The sequence below is a fragment of the Neomonachus schauinslandi genome, unplaced genomic scaffold (genome assembly GCF_002201575.2).
Source record: "Neomonachus schauinslandi unplaced genomic scaffold, ASM220157v2 HiC_scaffold_76, whole genome shotgun sequence".
NCBI classification, from domain to species: domain Eukaryota; kingdom Metazoa; phylum Chordata; class Mammalia; order Carnivora; family Phocidae; genus Neomonachus; species Neomonachus schauinslandi.
In genome coordinates this window covers 16,819-33,745 of record NW_025408778.1, presented here as the reverse complement: position 1 = coordinate 33,745, position 16,927 = coordinate 16,819, and the positions used below count along the sequence as shown (strand labels likewise).

The following is a 16,927-nucleotide window of genomic DNA, read 5'->3' as shown; positions in this document are numbered from 1 at the left end:
ACCTGGAGGGGCTGAGTGGGGGGACACTGAGGGAGAGACCTGGGGGGACCTGAGTGGGGAGATGCTGAGGGGAAGATCTGAGGGGGACCTGAGTGAGGAAATGCTGAGGGAGAGACCTGGAGGGGCTGAGTTGGGGGACACTGAGGGAGAGACCTGGTGGGACCTGAGTTGGGAGATGCTGAGGTAGAGACCTGGGGGAGACCTGAATGGAGAGATGCTGAGGTAGAGATCTGGGGGGGGACCTGAGTGGAGAGATGCTGATGTAGATACCTGTGGGGGGCCTGAGTGGGGTGATGCTGAGGGGGAGACCTAAGGGGGACCTGAGTGAGGAGATGCTGAGGGAGAGACCTGGAGGGGCTGAGTGGGGGGACACTGAGGGAGAGACCTGGGGGGACCTGAGTTGGGGGAAGCTGAGGGAGAGACCTGCGGGGGGGACCTGAGTGGAGAGATGCTGATGGGGATAGACCTGGGGGGGATCTGAGTTGGTGGACGCTGAGGGAGAGACCTGGGATGGGACATGAGTGGAGAGATGTTGATGGGGAGAGACCTGGGGGGGACCTGAGTGGAGAGATGATGAGGGAGAGACCTGGGGGGGACCTAAGGGGGTACCTGAGTGGGGGGACCTGGGGGGGGACTTGAGTGGGGAGACGGGGGGGGGGAGACCCAAGTGGAGTCCTGGCCTGGCGCTGTCGTCTGTCTCTAACAATGCTCGGGTTTACACGGGGTCCCACGGCCGGACTCGCTCACCCACGCCGCTGGTGGGAGTGTCCAGGCCCCCTCGAAGATCATCTTCCCAAAACGTAACAGAAGCCTGGAAATGCCTCTGGCCAAAGAATTCCACGTCGGGAAGTGAGCTCCAGGCAATAATCTGAAAATCGGGTACGTGACACCTCGAACTCTCTCCACTGCACGATCTCCCCCCGCCCCCACGCCCCCGCCGTCGCGGTGGTCCAGGATGGTAACGACACGTGTGATGTAACGCGAGACCCGCCCACTCGCTCCAGCTGCCCCGCCCCTTCCGACACTTACCCGGAAGTTATTTCCCAAGGCGGAAGTAAGTGGGTGGTTGGAGAGCTGGCGGTATCTGGGTTCGGTTCAGTGGGGCGAGAGTCTGTAGGGAAGTCGGGACCGTGGTCGGGGCGACCCCCCGACTGCCTGAAGGGCGTGTTCGCACGGCGGGGATGGGGGCCGGCCGGCCTTCCAGGGCAGCCCCTAAGGAGAGGGCCCGCCGTGAGGGCCGCGGGGGTCTCAGTGAAGCCCCTGCGGCGCGGGCACAGCACGGGCACTTCTCCCTTCTCCTCCGATGCCTGTCCCCTTTCTCAGTACCCTGCAGTTAGAGCAGGGGCTGCCCCGTTTTTGTACGGCCTCCGAGCCGAGAATGGTTTTTGCATTTGCAACAGCCTCCAGCTTGGGGAAAGTGCGCAGAGCACACGCGTGTGCCCTCGGGTTTGTGCCTGGCAGATCTGAGGTTGCGAAGGGCTGACGCCGGGGGCCAGGGACGAGCTTCTGATTTGGATCAGCGATGGCCAGACAGACGTGGACATGAGCTTCAGGAACGCGTCCTGGTGGAGCCTTTCAGTACGTGTGCAGGCCTTGGCCTTTTCTGTTGAGGGTCGTGTTTATTTTATGAGCACTAGGGTTTTGCAGCCCGTCACCAGGATGGCGTTACCCCAGGGGCTCTGCCTGTGCCCTCTGGGTGGTTTCACCCCGGATGCAAATTTCTGGGTGACAGGCACCTCGGCCAGGCTGGAGAGCTGGGTGGGTCCGAGAGGCAGGAAGGGCCCTGAGCCACGTTCATAACGTAGTGCTACAAGCGACTCACGCAAGACAGTGCCCGGTGCTGGTGGCGGGCAGCCTGTCTGGATTCCAACCCCATCGCCCGGGGCTGGCTTATCTCTGAGTGGCTTCCCGACACGTGGCAGCCTCAACACCTACCGTGCGCACAGCTGGAGGGTCTCGCAGGAATACAAGGACAGCCCTCCCTGCCCCCAGACTCTTCTCCAGCTTGGACAGTCTGTGTAGGGTGCCTCTCCCCTCTGCACACAGTCTCACTCACTCTGCCCCCTCTTCCTCTTCACGGACACCATCTGTCTGCCGGTTGGGCCTTGAGGCCTGCCTCCTCGTCTGCATCCAGGCTGCTGTCCACATGCTGCCCTGGCTGTTAGACATCGTCCTGGCCTTTGGGGGAAGACTCAGAATGATGTCCCCTGTGTCTCCTCTGTTTCCTCTGGTAGGGAGAACTTGTGGGCCCCAAAGCTGTTTCTAAAAGGCCTCTGGCATAAAACTGCCTTCAGCAGTGGGCGTGATCTGGGGTACCAGAGGCTCTCCCTGCTGACTTGGCCATCAGACCACTGTCACCGTGTGGGGCCACTCCCAGGCCCAGCTCCCGATGCAGGGGCAGTGGTCCTGCACCTGCTTCCTCCGGTGAAGCAGCAGAGGATGATCAGCTCCCAGAACCTGCGAACAAACAGCTGACCATGCTCTCACACTGGGCCCGCCTTGCTCCACCTGGTCAGGGGCCTTGTGGGGGGGGGCAGCACTGAGCTGTCTCTTCTTCACTCCACAGGTAACGAGGCAAAGTAAGCATCCGCCCGAGAGAAGGCAGCCAGGGGCCTGCTGCGGCTGGTGGAAAAGGGGGACGGTGAGCCTGCAGACAGGAGTCTCAGTGAGCCAGTGGCACAGCTGGCCTCATCTGCACCCTGCTGTCTCTTAGAGCCACCCCCCCACCCCCCCACCCCCCGCCCAGACCTTCACAAGACGGGGACTGCCTGTACCTTTGCAGATTCGTCTGTTTTAGAAACCACAAGTCCCTTTGGTTGGTGTTAGGAGCTGCTTGAGGGGTCTCTTGCCTTCCCTGAGACCTCGAGCCCCCGGGCCAGCTGCCGAGGGGGGCCTGGTGTTGTTCACTGGCCACAGAGCTGCTGGAAAGAACCAAGTCAACCCAAGTGGCATCCCTGACACTGACTCACGAGGTCTCGCAGGCAGGAGCCGCCCTCCCACCCGGGCCTCCCTGGAGTCGTGTCTTACATTTGTTGCACACGTCAGCCTAAGAGAGCTTCAGTTATTTTTGACAGCCATTCTCAAGCTTTCAAAGATTATGTAAAAACAGTCCCTTTTTTTTTTATGAGCTCTGTTTAACAAGGTAAATAAAAGATTTCTTTGCTGGTTTTGCAGTCCTGGTATTTGCCTCTGCCAGTCATTGCAGGGGCAGAAACAAGTGGGCAGTTCGCGTGGGGCAGCCGGGGCCGTGGTCACCAGGTCTGTCGTAAGCCTAGGATTGCATGCTGACAGTCCAGCCCGGGCCCTGCAGCGCTGATCGCTTATCCTCAGGTTTCACCACCTCGGGACGAGTCTGTGGCCCTGGGAGGGTTGGAGGGGGTGCTGACACCCGCCCCCCACCCCCAGCAGTCTGAAGCAGAGCTGCAGTCTCGCCTCGGGCCTCATTGTGCTTGTGCACAGGCTGGCCATCTGCCCCGGGCTGTGTCTTGCCCTCTGAGGAGTCTGGTCTCAGGAGCAGCGGAGTGTGCCCATGTCCCCACCCGGAGCCGGGGCTAAAAGCGGCTGGGGGCAGCCCTGGGCCACCAGCGACACACCCCAGTCCCAGCTCTGGCCTCTGCCAGTGGGAAGGACCCACAGTTCAGAGTGGTGTCAGGGACAGCACTAGACTGCAGGTCCCTGTCTAGTGGGGGCCTTTCCTCCCCCTCCTCCCTGAGCCCTCTTCGGGGCCCCACCCAGAAGGGATAAGGGCACCCCACACACACACCATTTCTTTATTCTTCCAGAGCACTAAAATCAGCACTGCTGGGGGAGGTCCTGCCACAGAGACTCACGGTGCCCACCACATCCCCAGGAGCCCGGCCCCCAGTGCCCGTCCACCTGTGTGTCAGGAGCCCGGCAGTGGGGCCCGGAGTGGCTATTTCTAGGCCACGATGAGCAGGTTGGGTCTCACCAGCAGCCCAGTTACTGGAGCTAATTTCAGCATGCTGTCTGGTCCCTCTGGACCCGCTCTGGGTGTCTGCAAGGTGGCAGTCAGCTGGAGGACAAGCTGTCACTGCCTCCCCACCCCACCCCCATCCAGCATCCCAGCATCCCAGGAAGGTGAAAATCGTGGGTCCTCCTTCGAGAGCAGGCGTGCACCAGGAGGCCCACCACACAGAGTTGTGGCCTCCATTATTTGGGGCTGTGGTCAGCATGAGGACCAAGTCTGAGCCTGGAGAGTCCCCAAAGCAGCAAATGTGGCCGGCGCCCAGAGACTGGAAAGAGCACAGCAGTGAGAGATGTGCGGGACCCCGTGCCCCACACGGCTCCCACCTGCAGGCCTGGCTCCCACCGTCCTGCCATGCGCCCTGCCACCCAGCTGGGCTCAGATGCCCCTGCCGTGTTCTGCATGGGCATCAGCTGCAACCACAGCGGAGTGTTCAAACAGCACCCACGAAGCAGGGCCCGGAAGCAGACCCTTGTCACACCGGACTCAGGCCACACCAGGCCCTCTCCCAGGGGACTCTCCAGTTGCCGTCAGGCCAAAGCTTGGCCCTGGGTGCCCAGTTCTGCCTGTGCAGTCTGAAGAGAAGGCATGACTGGGTGGCAGGGTCGGGCCGGCCCAGGTCTCAGCCCAAACCTTGAGCCAGGCCTGAGGGCCAACATGGGGCCCTGCCCTGGGCTGCCCACCCGGTGTGAGCAGCACCCCGGTCCCACGAGTGTTCAGGGCTGCCGGCCATCTGCCCTGAGGAGGATGGCAGGGCCCTGGGCTCTAAGCTCCCCCAGCCCCCATAAATCCATAATAAAAATAATCCCTCATTTTCCTGATGTGCCCCAATTCCAGAAGTGCTTCCAGATGCATCATCATGTTGATGCGTGAGAGGGGCCAGGGACGCACAGCTGACCCCATTTCACAGAATCGCATCAGGGAGGGCTCGGGAGCCCAAAGGGGCAGGAGGCATCCCATTCTCCCTCCCAGGTGAGGACACCAGGACCATTCACAGGCCCCCAGCCCAGAGGAGGCTGCCAGAGCTCCTGCCAAAGGCCTAGAGCAGGCCTCTGTGAGGGTGGACGTTGAGAAGCTGAGCCCTGCTGCCTTCCGCGGCTGCCGTTGCTGCCTGGGGGCCCCCTGCCCAGGATGCAGCCTGGTACCTGCATCACCCAAAGGCCCCAAGGGCACAGCTCCCCTGAGAGCTGGGCAGCAGGGCCTGCCAGACACAGCCAGGGCATCAGGTCTGAGGAGAACGGGATGTGGTCTCGTCCCTGAGGGATGGAGGGAAGAGTGAGCGTCTGCTTGGGTCCCATCAGGGGCCAGCTGAGGAGCAGGCAGAGAGGAGAGGGGACGGGCCTGCAGTGAGGGAGGAACGCCCCCTCCCTCCCCAGAGCCCCCAAAGCTGCTCAGCCTGGGCTTGGGCACCCCTGAGCCAGACACAGCCTCGCATCCCCTGGGCCTACACAGAACAAGTCTGGGTATTCCCAGCCCAGGGCCAAGTGAAGAGTGAACGGACCCCCAGCCCTCAGGGCAGCTACCCAGTCAGCCCGCCGCCGGCCTAGAAATGGGGGACACAGGCTCACACCTGTGGATGGCTCAGCTCCAGGGCACTGCTGAGGCCCCAGGGGCGTGCAGTGTCCTGGCCTCATCCCTGTTACTCCCGCCTGGCCTACGGCTAGAGCCTGGCAGCGCATGGACGGCTAGGGTACAGTCTAAGGAATGAAAGTCTTCGGTGCCAGCCCCACTGTAGGAGACCACTGTCCACGGCCAGAGCTGACTCTACACTGCCATCCCTGCATCCCCCATCCGCAGGGGCTGACGGAGCGTGCAGAGTGAGGCCAAGTCCCTGGGGTAGGCCCAGCACCGAGGAGGAGGGCAGGGGGGAGGGGGCGGTGCCAGGGCCTGGCCCCAGGTGGCAGGAGTGGGCGGGGCACCTGCCTGGGCTCTGCCGGCCTGTGTGCCCGCTCACTCATTCACTTGGCCCTCGCTGTCACTCACCATCACTTGGTCCTTGTCACTTGACCCTTGCCGGCACCGTCCAAGGTAGGTCCGATGAACTGGCCCCCCGTGCAGAGCAGGAAACCGAGGCGGCGGGTCCCGCTGGGCTGACCTGGACCATCCTAACCCCCAGATGCCCCTGTCTGTTGGTCTTGTGACCGAGGCGGCTGCCCTGCGCGTCCCAACAGGCCCGACCCCACCGGCGGGGAGGACCCCCTCGGTCTTCGGGCGGGCGGGGCGGGGGCGGGGGCGGGGCGGCCGAGGGGGAGGGAAGCCGCGTCCTGCGCCGTGCGCGCCGCCCGCAGTGCCCGCCGAGCGCCGTGGCCGGGGGCGTCGCGGGGCGCGCGGGACGGGCGGCCGGTTCCGGCGGCGCTGCGCGCAGGTAGGGCAGACAGGGCAGGCGGTGGGCGCTGCGGGCAGACCGCCGCCCCCGCCCCCGCCGCGGAGAGCCCCCCACCACGTGGCTGTCCGGCCAGGGGTGGGGATGCTGAACTTGGGGTCTCTGGGAGGGGAGTAACTGCATGCCCCCTATTGGCTGCCCCCCCATAAAGGCAGGCTCTGCTCCCCTACGGCTCTTACCCCTGGCTCCTAGTGTGGATGCTCTGTCCCAACCGACCAGGGCCGACCCCCACCCCCCCTCAAGATGGAGATCTTCCAGCCTGGAGTCCCCTCCACAGGCTAGTGCAGACAGGGTCACACTCCTGTCAACCCCTGCCTACCCTCCCAAGGTCCAGAAAGCCAACCCCCTGGCTCCCAGCCTCCCATGATGGGAGCAGGGCCTGGGGGCCAGTGAGAGACTCCCTGGGCCCCTGGAGTGGGCTTTAGTCAGGGAGGCAGGAAGCAACCCGCTTTGCCAGGCTGGTACACAAACAGAAACTGGGCCAGGCGGTTTGTGAACAGTGTGGGGGGCAACACGGGGCAGCAGAAGGCTTTAGCCACTCCAAGTCCCAGACCAGCTGTGCAGCCTGTGACCCCAAGACCCTCAGCACCTACCCTCCCCAACCCCTTGGCTAGAGATGCAAATTGCAGCCAAATCCTCCAAGCCCCAAGATTAATTTCCCTTGGGTAGGCTTCCCCATGCAAAGCAGAGGGAAGGCACAGGAAGGAGGCCAGGCACAGCCCCACCCCTCACGTTAGGGTCTGGATTGCCCCCTCTGCAACCAGGAATGGGAAGTGGGCCTCGCAGTTGGAGGGTGGGCTTCTGGGAACCCATCTGTGCTGTGTGCCTGGTCCTGCTATGGCTGAAACACTGCCCCTTCTCTCTCCAAGAGACCAGGCCATGGTAAGGCTCTGATGGGGGTGGGAGATAAGGATGCAGAGCTCAGAATAAAAACTTTTCTCTGCAGTTAATTAGCCCCATGGGGGGAGGGGCAGACACACGGGACCTCATTAGTGGGGCCTCAGCTCCAGGCCCTGCACCATGTGGACTACGTGGGTGCCTCTGTGGACCCCCGGGAAAGGGGTGGTACAGCCCCTGGGGACCTCCCAAGCAGCGGACCGGCTATCAATCTGGTGGGGAGGGAGCATCTGGGGGTTGACTGCAGGCTGGCAGCCCTCTGGCTGTTGCTTCCTCCTGTGTTCTCCAGCCCCAGGCTGGCCACTTCCGAAGCTCCCGACGCCATGGAGGAGTGGGATGTGCCCCAGATGAAAAAAGAGGTGGAGAGCCTCAAGTACCAGCTGGCCTTCAAGAGGGAGATGTCATCCAAGACCATCCCTGAGTAAGTCCCCAGGACCCCACCCCACCCAGGGTTGGCTCCGATCTGCATTTCATTTCCCTGCCCTGTGTTCGTTTGCATGAGCCAGAGCCACGGCCCTGCACCTTGCCATTGGGCAGCACTTCTAAGAAGCCAGGCACCCACCTGCTCAACCTCACCCTCCCCACCCTACCCAACCACAGGCTCCTCAAATGGATCGAGGATGGGATCCCCAAGGACCCGTTCCTGAACCCCGACCTGATGAAGAACAACCCATGGGTGGAGAAGGGCAAGTGTGCCATCCTGTGAGGCCCCCCCGCCCCGCCCCCGGGCTCTTGCTTCTGTAGGGAGGACAACTCCATAAAGGTGTGACTTTTATAAAGACTTTTTGAAAGCGTCCGTGCTTTTGTACATTTTCTGACGGAGAACTCGCAACATGACAGCATCAAGCGTGGGGCCCTGGGGCGTCTCGTGTGGACCCGGGGCATCCAGCATGGGCCTCCAGAGGTATCCAGCATGGGCTCACGGTGTCGGGTGCACCCCAGCTACAGCAGGTCCCTGATGTAGACACTGCGCCGCACAGCATTGGAGACGCCCTCCTTGAAGCGAAACCAGACGTCACTCCTGCCCACCGCCGTGCCTATGTGCCGCTCAGCCGCATCGGTCTCCGGGGCCACATCTCCTGTGGAGGCCACATGGTTGTTCCTCTGCCTTGCCCCGGCCCCTGCCGCCCCTCCCATGCCTCCCGCGCCCACACACCTGCACTCAGGGCTGCCGCTCTCTTGAGGACCACACGACCAAAGAAGTCCCTCTCAGGCTGAAGGGGGCAGGCTGGTCAGGCTCTCAGCCTAGACGGGTGGCGGGCACTCCCTGCCCTGGGGGGAGGGCCAGAGGCCCCCTCCCAGGGAGCAGCCAATGGCCCCAGGCTGTGGGAGCAGATGCCCACCTCCCCTTCCCAGGCCCGCTTCACGCTGGAGCAGACCCACTCAGCACATGTCCCTTCGGTCCCTCGTCACCCACATGGCAGCTTCCTCCTGCCACAACCAGCAGAGCCCCCTCTCGCCCAGATGGAAAGCTGGGGCCACGGGAAACCCCCCGAGGCTGAGCAGCAGGCAAGTGACAGCCCCCCAGGGCTGAGAACCAGCCACATCCCTCACACCTTTTCCTCCAGGGCCGCTCTCTTCAGGATGCGCTCCAGCCGCTGCTCTAGCCGCTGCTCCTCGTGGCTGTGTGAGGTGGGCGGCTGTGCCCCTTTGTCCCCGGCACCCCCCGGTGGAGCCTCGGCCCCTGGGGGAACCCCGCCCACCTGCAGACGGAAGGTGTGGTGAGGGCTGACTGGGCAGGGCCAGTCCAGGGACAAGGTCCCTTCCGACGGCCCTGCCCTCCCTGGCCTGGCTCTGGCCCCCAGGGTGGGCTTACCGGGGGGATGTCCCCAACCCGGGCCAAGGCCTCCGCCCGCCGCATCTTCTCCATTTCGATCTCGCGGGCAATGAGCTGCTTGGCCTGGTAGGTGAGGGGTTTGCGGGCGGGCAGCTCAGGAAAGCGGCAGACCTCCTCCACGTTCCTGCTCTCAGGGCGGGTCAAGAAGTACGCCATCAGCAGCACAGGCAGCTGCTACCTGCCCACCCGTCCCAAACGCCAAGAAGCAGGGGCTGCAGTGTGCAGCTCAGTCCTGCCAATACAATGCCTGGGCCCATAGCAGCAGGGGATGACCTACCCCAAGCCTCAGTTTCCCCAACTGCTTGTGGGCATGAGAAGGGAACCATCCCAAGGCTGCAGGATGAAAAAATGAGACAACAGGGCAGGGCCTAGGCTCAAGGCTGGAGCTGAGCACTGGGAACTGTCACCATTACCGCCTCCTTGCAAATGGCACAAAAAGCTATGGGCACTGGTCCCCTTGTTGGGCAGTGGGGCCCCGGGGAACATCTCAGGATGGGGCAGCAGCGCCCTGGGGAGCTCGAGGACCCTCTGGGAGCAGTGCCTGGGGGACACTGAGGCAGGCAGAGCCTCTGAAATAATGCCCCGTAAGGGGGACCCCCCACCTCACAATCACATCTGCGCAAGTGCTGAGCTGGAACTGACCCCTTATCGCTGCCCCACAGGCAGGAAAAGGGAGACTACACCTCACCAAGATTCCTGGCCTCACTGCCGTAGCACCCGGAGCCCAGCCTCCTGTCCCTGGCACCCCACCCTGTCCCTGGCACCCCACTGCAGACTCACGGCTCTAGCCTGTAGACATACTGCCCGTCGGGCATGCGCTCTTGGCGGTAGGTGAGGCTGTAGGCAAGCATGGTGCCCACGAGGCTGGCCAGCTGCTGCTTCTCACGAGTGCTGTACAGCTGTGTGCTCACCTGTGGGCAGGGACGCTGAGCATGGCCGGGCCCGCCCCCACAGCGGCGACACCCCCACTCTGGACGAGGCACTCACAGGGCGCAGCTTGGGCGCAAGGATGTCCAGAATCAGACAGAGGGCATCCAGGATGAGAGCCTGAGGTGCAACTCGGCTGCGGGTGGCAGGTGCGATGCCCGCCACCAGCGTCTGGATGAGGTTCTGTGTCCGGCTGGTCCGGTTCTGGGCCTGGGGTGGAGGATGAAGTAGGCCTAGGAAACCCAGGCTCCCTGGGCCAGACCCCAGGCCCGGGCAGGGTTCAGGAGACACACCTCCTGCTGGCTGCTGGGGAAAGCAATCCTCGGCACGTGGCTGGACGCAAAGAGCAGGTGGAAGGCTGCCGGCAGGAAGGGCAGGTAGCGCAGCAACTGGAAAGTCTGGCCGTGATGGGCGGCGCGGCTCAGCAGGTCATCAAAGGCCAGCCAGTCAAGGGCCGCGCACACGGTCCCCAGGCTGGAATCCCGTAGCCGCAAGCGCAGGAAGTTGTCAAACAGGCCCTGGGGGTGAGCAGGTGGGTGGGCTGCTGAACCCCCCCCCCCCCAGGCTCAGCCCCCAGCCCACATACAAGAACCTCCCACCTGCCCTGCCAAGCCCAGGGTCTCTGGGAGAGCTGCTAGCACCAGCAAGTGGCCCTGAGGCCCCGAAGGAGGAGCCAGGAAGGCCCAGCCTGCCGCCCCACTGTTTTGAGAGATGCAGGAAAGAACCCCCTACCCACGACTGCCTCAAGGAGCCCACAGGCTCCAGTACCCACCCCCTCCCCAAAGGAAGCTCTGCGGCCAGAACGGAGGGCACAGAGCCCCTGCTCTTGTTCCACGTGAAACTCTCATTCCCTCGGGGCGCACACAACCCCTCCCCGTGGAGAGTTCCGGATTTATCAGATCCACAGCCACTAATCCAAAGCTGCTTAGTCAGGGAGACAGCTTAGGCCAGGCTTCCCTGGGGTGGGGGGCATCTCTGCCACCTGCTCAAGCCAAAACTTTACCCTGCCTGCTCTACCCCACATCCCCGTGCCCACAGTTCATGTCCAGAACGGGGACCCTCCCGGGCACTGACTCAGGCTGTCTAGCCCCTCCCACCCCAATCACCTGCGTCCCGACCAGCAACTGGACTGACCCCGTGAGTCAGATGACACCACGCACCCAGCCCACCTCCCCTCCCTGCCAGCCCACGCCAGCCCCCACCCCACCCCTCGCACCAGCTAGTCCCTCCTCCCAGGCCTCTGTCCCTGCTCCCCATCACCTTTGAGAGAGCTCCCTGAGGCACCGTGTCCACCACCCCTTGCTCCCATCCCATTGCTCCTTGAGCTTGACACCGTGTGAAGTGTCTCCGGTTCTCTGGGGACAGAGACGCAGACAGATGCTAGCATACCGGCACCCCCAAAAACACTCAAGGCAGAGCAAGATTACCTGGACCACCTTCTCGTGCTCCCCTGCGGAGGCAGCCACGTGCAGGATGTGGTAGAACCGCTGGGAAGCCGTGGTCAAAGGCGCCTCGGCAGCACGGGGCCCCAGACCCAGGTGCCCATCATGGAGCGGGAGCATGTGCAGGGGCAGGGCCAGGTCCTGGCCCCAACGTTGCCTGCAGAGGGGTGCCAAGGCTGGAATGGGGCCCCACCTCTTCATCCCCCTCCAGGATGCCTTGCTCCCCGAAGCGGCCCAGGCGTCTGTACACAGACCATGCTCCCCCAGGGCCCATGCGGCGCTCAGTCTGCCACAGGAGACGGGGCTGGCCTGCCCACTTACCTCTGGGCCCGGGGCAGCTGGAACACCTCCTGCCACACAGAGAAGAGCCCCTTGCGCTGGTCCTTGAGGCCAACTCGTGTGGCCTGCACAGCCTGCACACTCAGCTCCCGCCGGCCGCGCCCATGAAGGAACTGGACACAGACGGGCGGGGGCTGGTTAGCGGCGGCTGAGCCCTGCTGCACCCCAGCAGCAGCCCCGCGCACCTGCCCACCTGCAGGGTGTTGATGCAGGCACGGATATCGTTGTCTGTCTTCTCACACAGAGCTGCCAGTGCACCCGGGTCAGCCTGCATGCCCTGCCGCAGGGAGATCTGCAGGGAGGCAGGAGGGTGGGTGGCCACTCCCCCAGAAACCCACCCTGGGGTCCTCCTTTCCCTAGAACACAGCTGTAGATGCCCGCGGACCAGCCTTGGTCCCTGCTTCGAACCATCTACTGCCAAACAGCAAACTGGTCCGGTCACCCCCACATCCTGGGGCCAGCTGGGGGATGGGGCCCTGGATGGGAGAGGGGATGGCAAAGGAGAGGGACATGGGGCCAGGACAGGGGACACATCCCCACACCCCGCAGTCAGCCACGCAGCCCCCTAGTCATGTGTCCCCCGCTCCAGCCCTCACCGACCTCCTGTAGCCGCTGCGTGAGCCTCGAGGACAGTATGGGTGGGAAGTAGAGCAGGAAGGCCTGCTGTCTCAACTGCCTCAGGGAGGGTACAAACCTGCAGGGGGACAGGCACGTGCACACCACACCGCCCAGCCAGGGACATCAGGGCATGTGACACAGCCCAGTGGGCAGAAGCGGCCAGGTAGGGTTGGGGATACACCCTCCCAGAAGCCCTCTGCCCTCCCACGGAGGCCCCCCACCACACCCCTCCCTGTGCAAAGCCCTGCTCCGGCCCACTCACTGGTCATTGCAGATACAGATGATGGGCCTCATCAGGAGCCCCCCCTCGGCCCGGCGCCGCCGTCCCCCACTTGTGGGAACCTGATCCCCTGACTCTGCATCCTGTGGGCCCTTGCGGTCCAGGATGTTCAGAAGAACACTGATGGCAGCCTAGGGAAGGCAAAAAAGACACAGTGAACCCTAGCCCATTGCCCACCCACCTGCCCACCCACTGGGGCACCCAGGAGGCCCACCACGGGGGCCCCGTCGATCTCATCGATGACCAGGCAGTTGGGCTTCCCGCCAGCACCCAGCACCGACTCCATCTGCGTGGCCGCCTCAATGCACGTGCGGAAGGCCTCAGGGCTGCGGTCATCACTGGAACCATGAAGCCAAGGGCATTGCCGTCAGGGCAGCGTGGCCTCGGCCAAGATAGCAACCAAGATCCCTGATCAGACAGTCTCCAGGGCTGAGCCACCACACCTACACCTCAAGGCTACCACCCCAGAAAGCCCTGAGAAAGTAAGAACCCCACTCCACTGTCCCCACCGCCAACCCACTGGGGTCTCAGGGCTAAGTCAGGATGGAGGCTGGCCTCCCTGCCACTTACCTTGCGTTCATCTCCACCACGCAGTACCCAGCATGCCGTGCAATCACATGAGCCAGGGTGGTCTTGCCAAGCCCCGGGGGCCCACACAACAGTGCCACCTGCAGCCAAGACAACACAGACGCACACGTGCTATAGCCTGTTACCACCCCGGCATGCTAACGTTTTAACGCCCCAGCCGTGGGAGCGCTAAATGCACCTCAGGGCCCCGAGAGGCTGCAAAGGCGCCGGCTGCCCAGAGAGCACAGCCCCCGGGCTCAGACATGCGTGTAGCACAGCCAGGTGGGACTTACCTTCTGCCGGGGCCGCCGGCTCGGGTCCAACTCAGCCTCTAGCATGTCCTCCAGCACCTGCTCATGGCTTTTCCATTTGCTGGAGCTTGGGGCCTCCTTGCCACCCCGGGCCAGCTCCACACTGGGCCTTGGCTTCCTAGCAGGCCTCTCTCGGCCAAACACCACCAGGTCCCACAGCTTTAGCCACTTGAGGAGGCAGCGGTTAGTGAACTGTAAGAAAGAAAGCGTGGCCTGGAGGAACGGCCAGCACCGAGGACCCCTGTGCCCACCCTTCATGTCAGCCTGCTGTCGTTAAGCCCCAGAAAACACACAAGGAGGCTGAAGCTGAGTGACAAGTGACCAGTGTCTGGTCACCCTGCCAGTGAGTGACAGAGTGAGGCTCATTTCAGAGCCTCCATTCCTATAACCCTGAGCCCTTCAGGAGCCCCCACCATCCCCAGGGGCATCCCAGCATCAGCTTCTATGAGTAAGAAAGGAAACAGAAGCTCCGAGGAGGGGGGGGGTTGGATCCCCAGCCCAGGTCACAGGTGACCTAGAGCATGCCAGCCCCATGCTGGCCTCAGTGTCCCCAACTACAATTCAAATGTGTAAATCAAAACCATCTTTTCTGGGCGCCTGGGTGGCTCAGTTGGTTAAGCGACTGCCTTCGGCTCAGGTCATGATCCTGGAGTCCCTGGATCGAGTCCCGCATCGGGCTCCCTGCTTAGCAAGGAGTCTGCTTCTCTCTCTGACCCTCCCCCCTCTCATGTGCTCCCTCTCATTCTCTCTGAAATAAATAAATAAAATCTTTAAAAAAAAAAAAAAAAAAACCATCTCTTCTGGGGCTCCTAACTGGCTCAGGTGCTTCAGCGGCTGCCTTTGGCTCAGGTCATGATCCAAGGGTCCTGGGATCGGGCTTCATCCTGGCTGCCTGCTCAGTGGGGAGTCTGCTTCTCCCTCTCTCACTCTCAAAAAAGTAAATAAAATCTTAAAAACACCAAAAAGCCATCTCTTCCATTCCAATGCCCTGTAAGCTGACAACATAAGAATTAGCTAAATCCTACAGCTTTTGTTTTTGGCAACAAAAGAGCAAGTCACGCTTGAACGATAATAAGGTCTCACGTCGTCACTGAGCAGCTCCGTGTAGGACCGAGGTGCGAACTCGTCCACCCAGAGGCAGTGCTGGGAGTCACCTTGGTTGCTGGCCATCTCTTCCTCAGGAGCTGCCAAAGGCTGGACCTCCTCCGACCTGAGGCTGAAGAACATTGTGCCTTTGGAAGGACTGCACACCCCCCGACTACAGGCTGGAGATCAGGGGTGGGAGGACCCACTGTGTCACCTGCGAAGTGTGTCTGAGAGCCGATGGGCCTCCTCGAGCAGCTGCTGCCTCCGCTGTGCAAACACCAGAGGTTGGGATCTGGATGGCTCCAACGTGCAGTCCCCCCACAGAGCCACCCTTCTCTTCCCAGCAAGCCCCACCTCACTGTCGACCTGCTCCTTCAGGGACGCGAAGGACACACCCAACAGATCCAGCTGGCCGTGGCCTCGCCGCCAGATATCAACGAAAGGGGTCTGTAGGAAAGTGAGGGCAGCATTCATCCCGCTGCAGGACATAACTACTCACGGACCCCCTCCCAACAGTGCTCAGGGACCCAGGTGGCATTATTTCAGCATGAACATACCAACAACAGGACAAGCTTCCTCTCTAAACAATAATTCCAAAAAAAAAAAAAAAAAAGGGGGAGAAAAAAACCCCAAGGGAAGGAAAAAAAAAAAAAAAGAAGAAGATATGAAAAGGAGGGCACCTAGGTGGCTCAGTCATTAAGCATCTGCCTTCAGCTCAGGTCATGATGCCAGGGTTCTGGGATCGAGCCCCACATCGGGCTCCCTGCTCCGCGGGAAGTCTGCTTCTCCCTCTCTCACTCCCCCTGCTTGTGTCCCCTCTCTCACTGTGTCTCTCTCTTTCAAGTAAATAGATAAAATGTTTAAAAAAGAAGAAGAAGATACGAAAGGAAAAGGGAGGCAAGCCAGGTGAACTTCCTGAGGGGTGCCCAGGGTCCCAGTGGGGACATGAGGTCTAGGACTCTCCTGGGCAGCACTGAGCCCCCCACCCCCTTGTGGCCACACAGCACCCACCTGCACCCCTGTGCTCACTGGGTCAGCCCGCAGGACCAGAAAAGCCCGGCAGCCACCCATGGAGGTCACACTGACATAGTCCTCCAGGACAGGGGGCCGCCTCAGGACGGGATTTCGGGCTGCCGGCGAGGCCTGCAGGAGACCCACATCAGCACCAGCATCCAAGAGCCTGGGAAGGGACAGGGACTGTCTTGGGGACTCACCCCTCCTGCTACCATCGGAGGAACCCAGATCCACTCAACTATACATCCCTCCCACCCACCCCCAGCGCCAGGCCTCCGGAAACCCAGGATCCTTCCACAATCCCTGGGACACCTGTGCCCCCAGCCACACACCCCTTGCCCCACAGCTCAGTGGGGACCTCCGGACTCGGTGGGGGGGTGATGCCCCTGGCAGGGGAGTCAGGAAGGGGCGGCTCTTCCATCTCCTCGGGCCTGAAGTTCAGCTTCTTGACGACTTCCAGCCTAGGCCGTTTGACCCTGGGGGCTGGGGAGGGAGACGGAAGGAACAGAGACTCTTCCCCAGCCTCACACCCCAGCCCTGGGCCCTGGGCCCCTGCGGACATACTGGGGGGCAAAGCCGTGTCCCTCGGGACGTGGTCGGCCAGCTGCCTCTTCGTCGCACTGCCATTGTGGTTCCCTGGACGTCCACCTGGAGAGCAAGGAGTGGCAACGGCCTCCTCGGACGTCAGCCGGGACCGGCCCACCGTGGGCCAGGGGTCCCTGGGGGATGACAGGGCCGCCGTCCCTGCCAGGAGGGAAAGATGACAGCAGCTGCGCTAAGTCGGCGCGTCCCCACATACAGGCAAGAGCTCCCGCGGCCGGCGGTGCCGGAGGACCCTTCTCGCTCCAGCCTCGCGGTCCCCGCTCGCCTCCCCTCCTCCAGGCAGCCCTCCCGGACTACGGGGGACGAGGCTGCGGCGGGGCCCACGCCCACCTTCCAGCTCCGCCAGCACCTCCAGCTCGTCCGCGAACTGGCTGTGGAAGTCGTCCTGGGCACCGCCCAGCTCGAGCTCGAGGTCTCCCATGGCTCCCGCTCCCACCGGACCAGCCGTCCTCTCCGAACCTCCCGCGCGGCCGCCGCGCGCCGCACCCGCCCCCAGCGTCCCGGCGCCGCCAATCCCTGGCCGGCGTGCCCGGCGGCTCTCTCCATTGGCCAACGGGAAGAGCGCGGCGGGGGCGGGGCTGCGCGCGCAGGCGGGGCGGGGCAGAGCCAGTGCGGCATCCCAGGACTCTCATCATTGG

At 62.9% G+C, this 16,927-nt stretch overlaps 2 protein-coding genes across 3 annotated transcripts; one reads left to right on the top strand and one right to left on the bottom strand.

The window, feature by feature from the left end:
- The first annotated feature begins 7,561 nt into the window (after positions 1-7,561).
- Positions 7,562-7,971, top strand: LOC110588033 (guanine nucleotide-binding protein G(I)/G(S)/G(O) subunit gamma-13). Its single transcript, XM_021698301.1, has 2 exons — positions 7,562-7,686; positions 7,866-7,971. The coding sequence occupies exons 1-2, from the start codon at positions 7,589-7,591 to the stop codon at positions 7,969-7,971; spliced, it is 204 nt and encodes a 67-aa protein (XP_021553976.1). The 5' UTR covers positions 7,562-7,588.
- A 63-nt stretch (positions 7,972-8,034) lies between these two features.
- LOC110587961 (chromosome transmission fidelity protein 18 homolog) lies at positions 8,035-16,746 on the bottom strand. Of its 2 annotated transcripts, XM_021698215.1 has the most exons (22): positions 16,620-16,746; positions 16,251-16,430; positions 16,019-16,169; positions 15,684-15,852; positions 15,027-15,119; positions 14,887-14,939; positions 14,670-14,802; positions 13,569-13,778; positions 13,279-13,376; positions 12,923-13,046; positions 12,691-12,839; positions 12,411-12,504; positions 12,004-12,102; positions 11,793-11,923; positions 11,457-11,628; positions 10,323-10,547; positions 10,090-10,239; positions 9,883-10,013; positions 9,082-9,226; positions 8,822-8,968; positions 8,422-8,479; positions 8,035-8,344 (listed from the first exon to the last, which is right to left on the bottom strand). In XM_021698215.1, the coding sequence occupies exons 1-22, from the start codon at positions 16,708-16,710 to the stop codon at positions 8,208-8,210; spliced, it is 2,940 nt and encodes a 979-aa protein (XP_021553890.1). In that variant the 5' UTR covers positions 16,711-16,746; the 3' UTR covers positions 8,035-8,207. The 2 variants fall into 2 exon arrangements, with proteins under 2 accessions (XP_021553890.1, XP_021553889.1); XM_021698214.1 differs by having other exon boundaries at positions 16,019-16,430.
- Positions 16,747-16,927: the final 181 nt, after the last annotated feature.

Coding starts and splice junctions, on each gene's coding strand:
- LOC110588033 (XM_021698301.1), top strand. CDS start 7,589: ATGGAGGAGTGGGATGTGCCCCAGATGAAAAAAGAGGTGGAGAGCCTC. Junction 7,687..7,865: donor TCATCCAAGACCATCCCTGA/GTAAGTCCCCAG, acceptor ACCCAACCACAG/GCTCCTCAAATGGATCGAGG.
- LOC110587961 (XM_021698214.1), bottom strand. CDS start 16,710: ATGGGAGACCTCGAGCTCGAGCTGGGCGGTGCCCAGGACGACTTCCAC. Junction 15,120..15,683: donor CAGTGAGCACAGGGGTGCAG/GTGGGTGCTGTG, acceptor ACTTTCCTACAG/ACCCCTTTCGTTGATATCTG. Junction 12,505..12,690: donor ATCTGTATCTGCAATGACCA/GTGAGTGGGCCG, acceptor GTCCCCCTGCAG/GTTTGTACCCTCCCTGAGGC.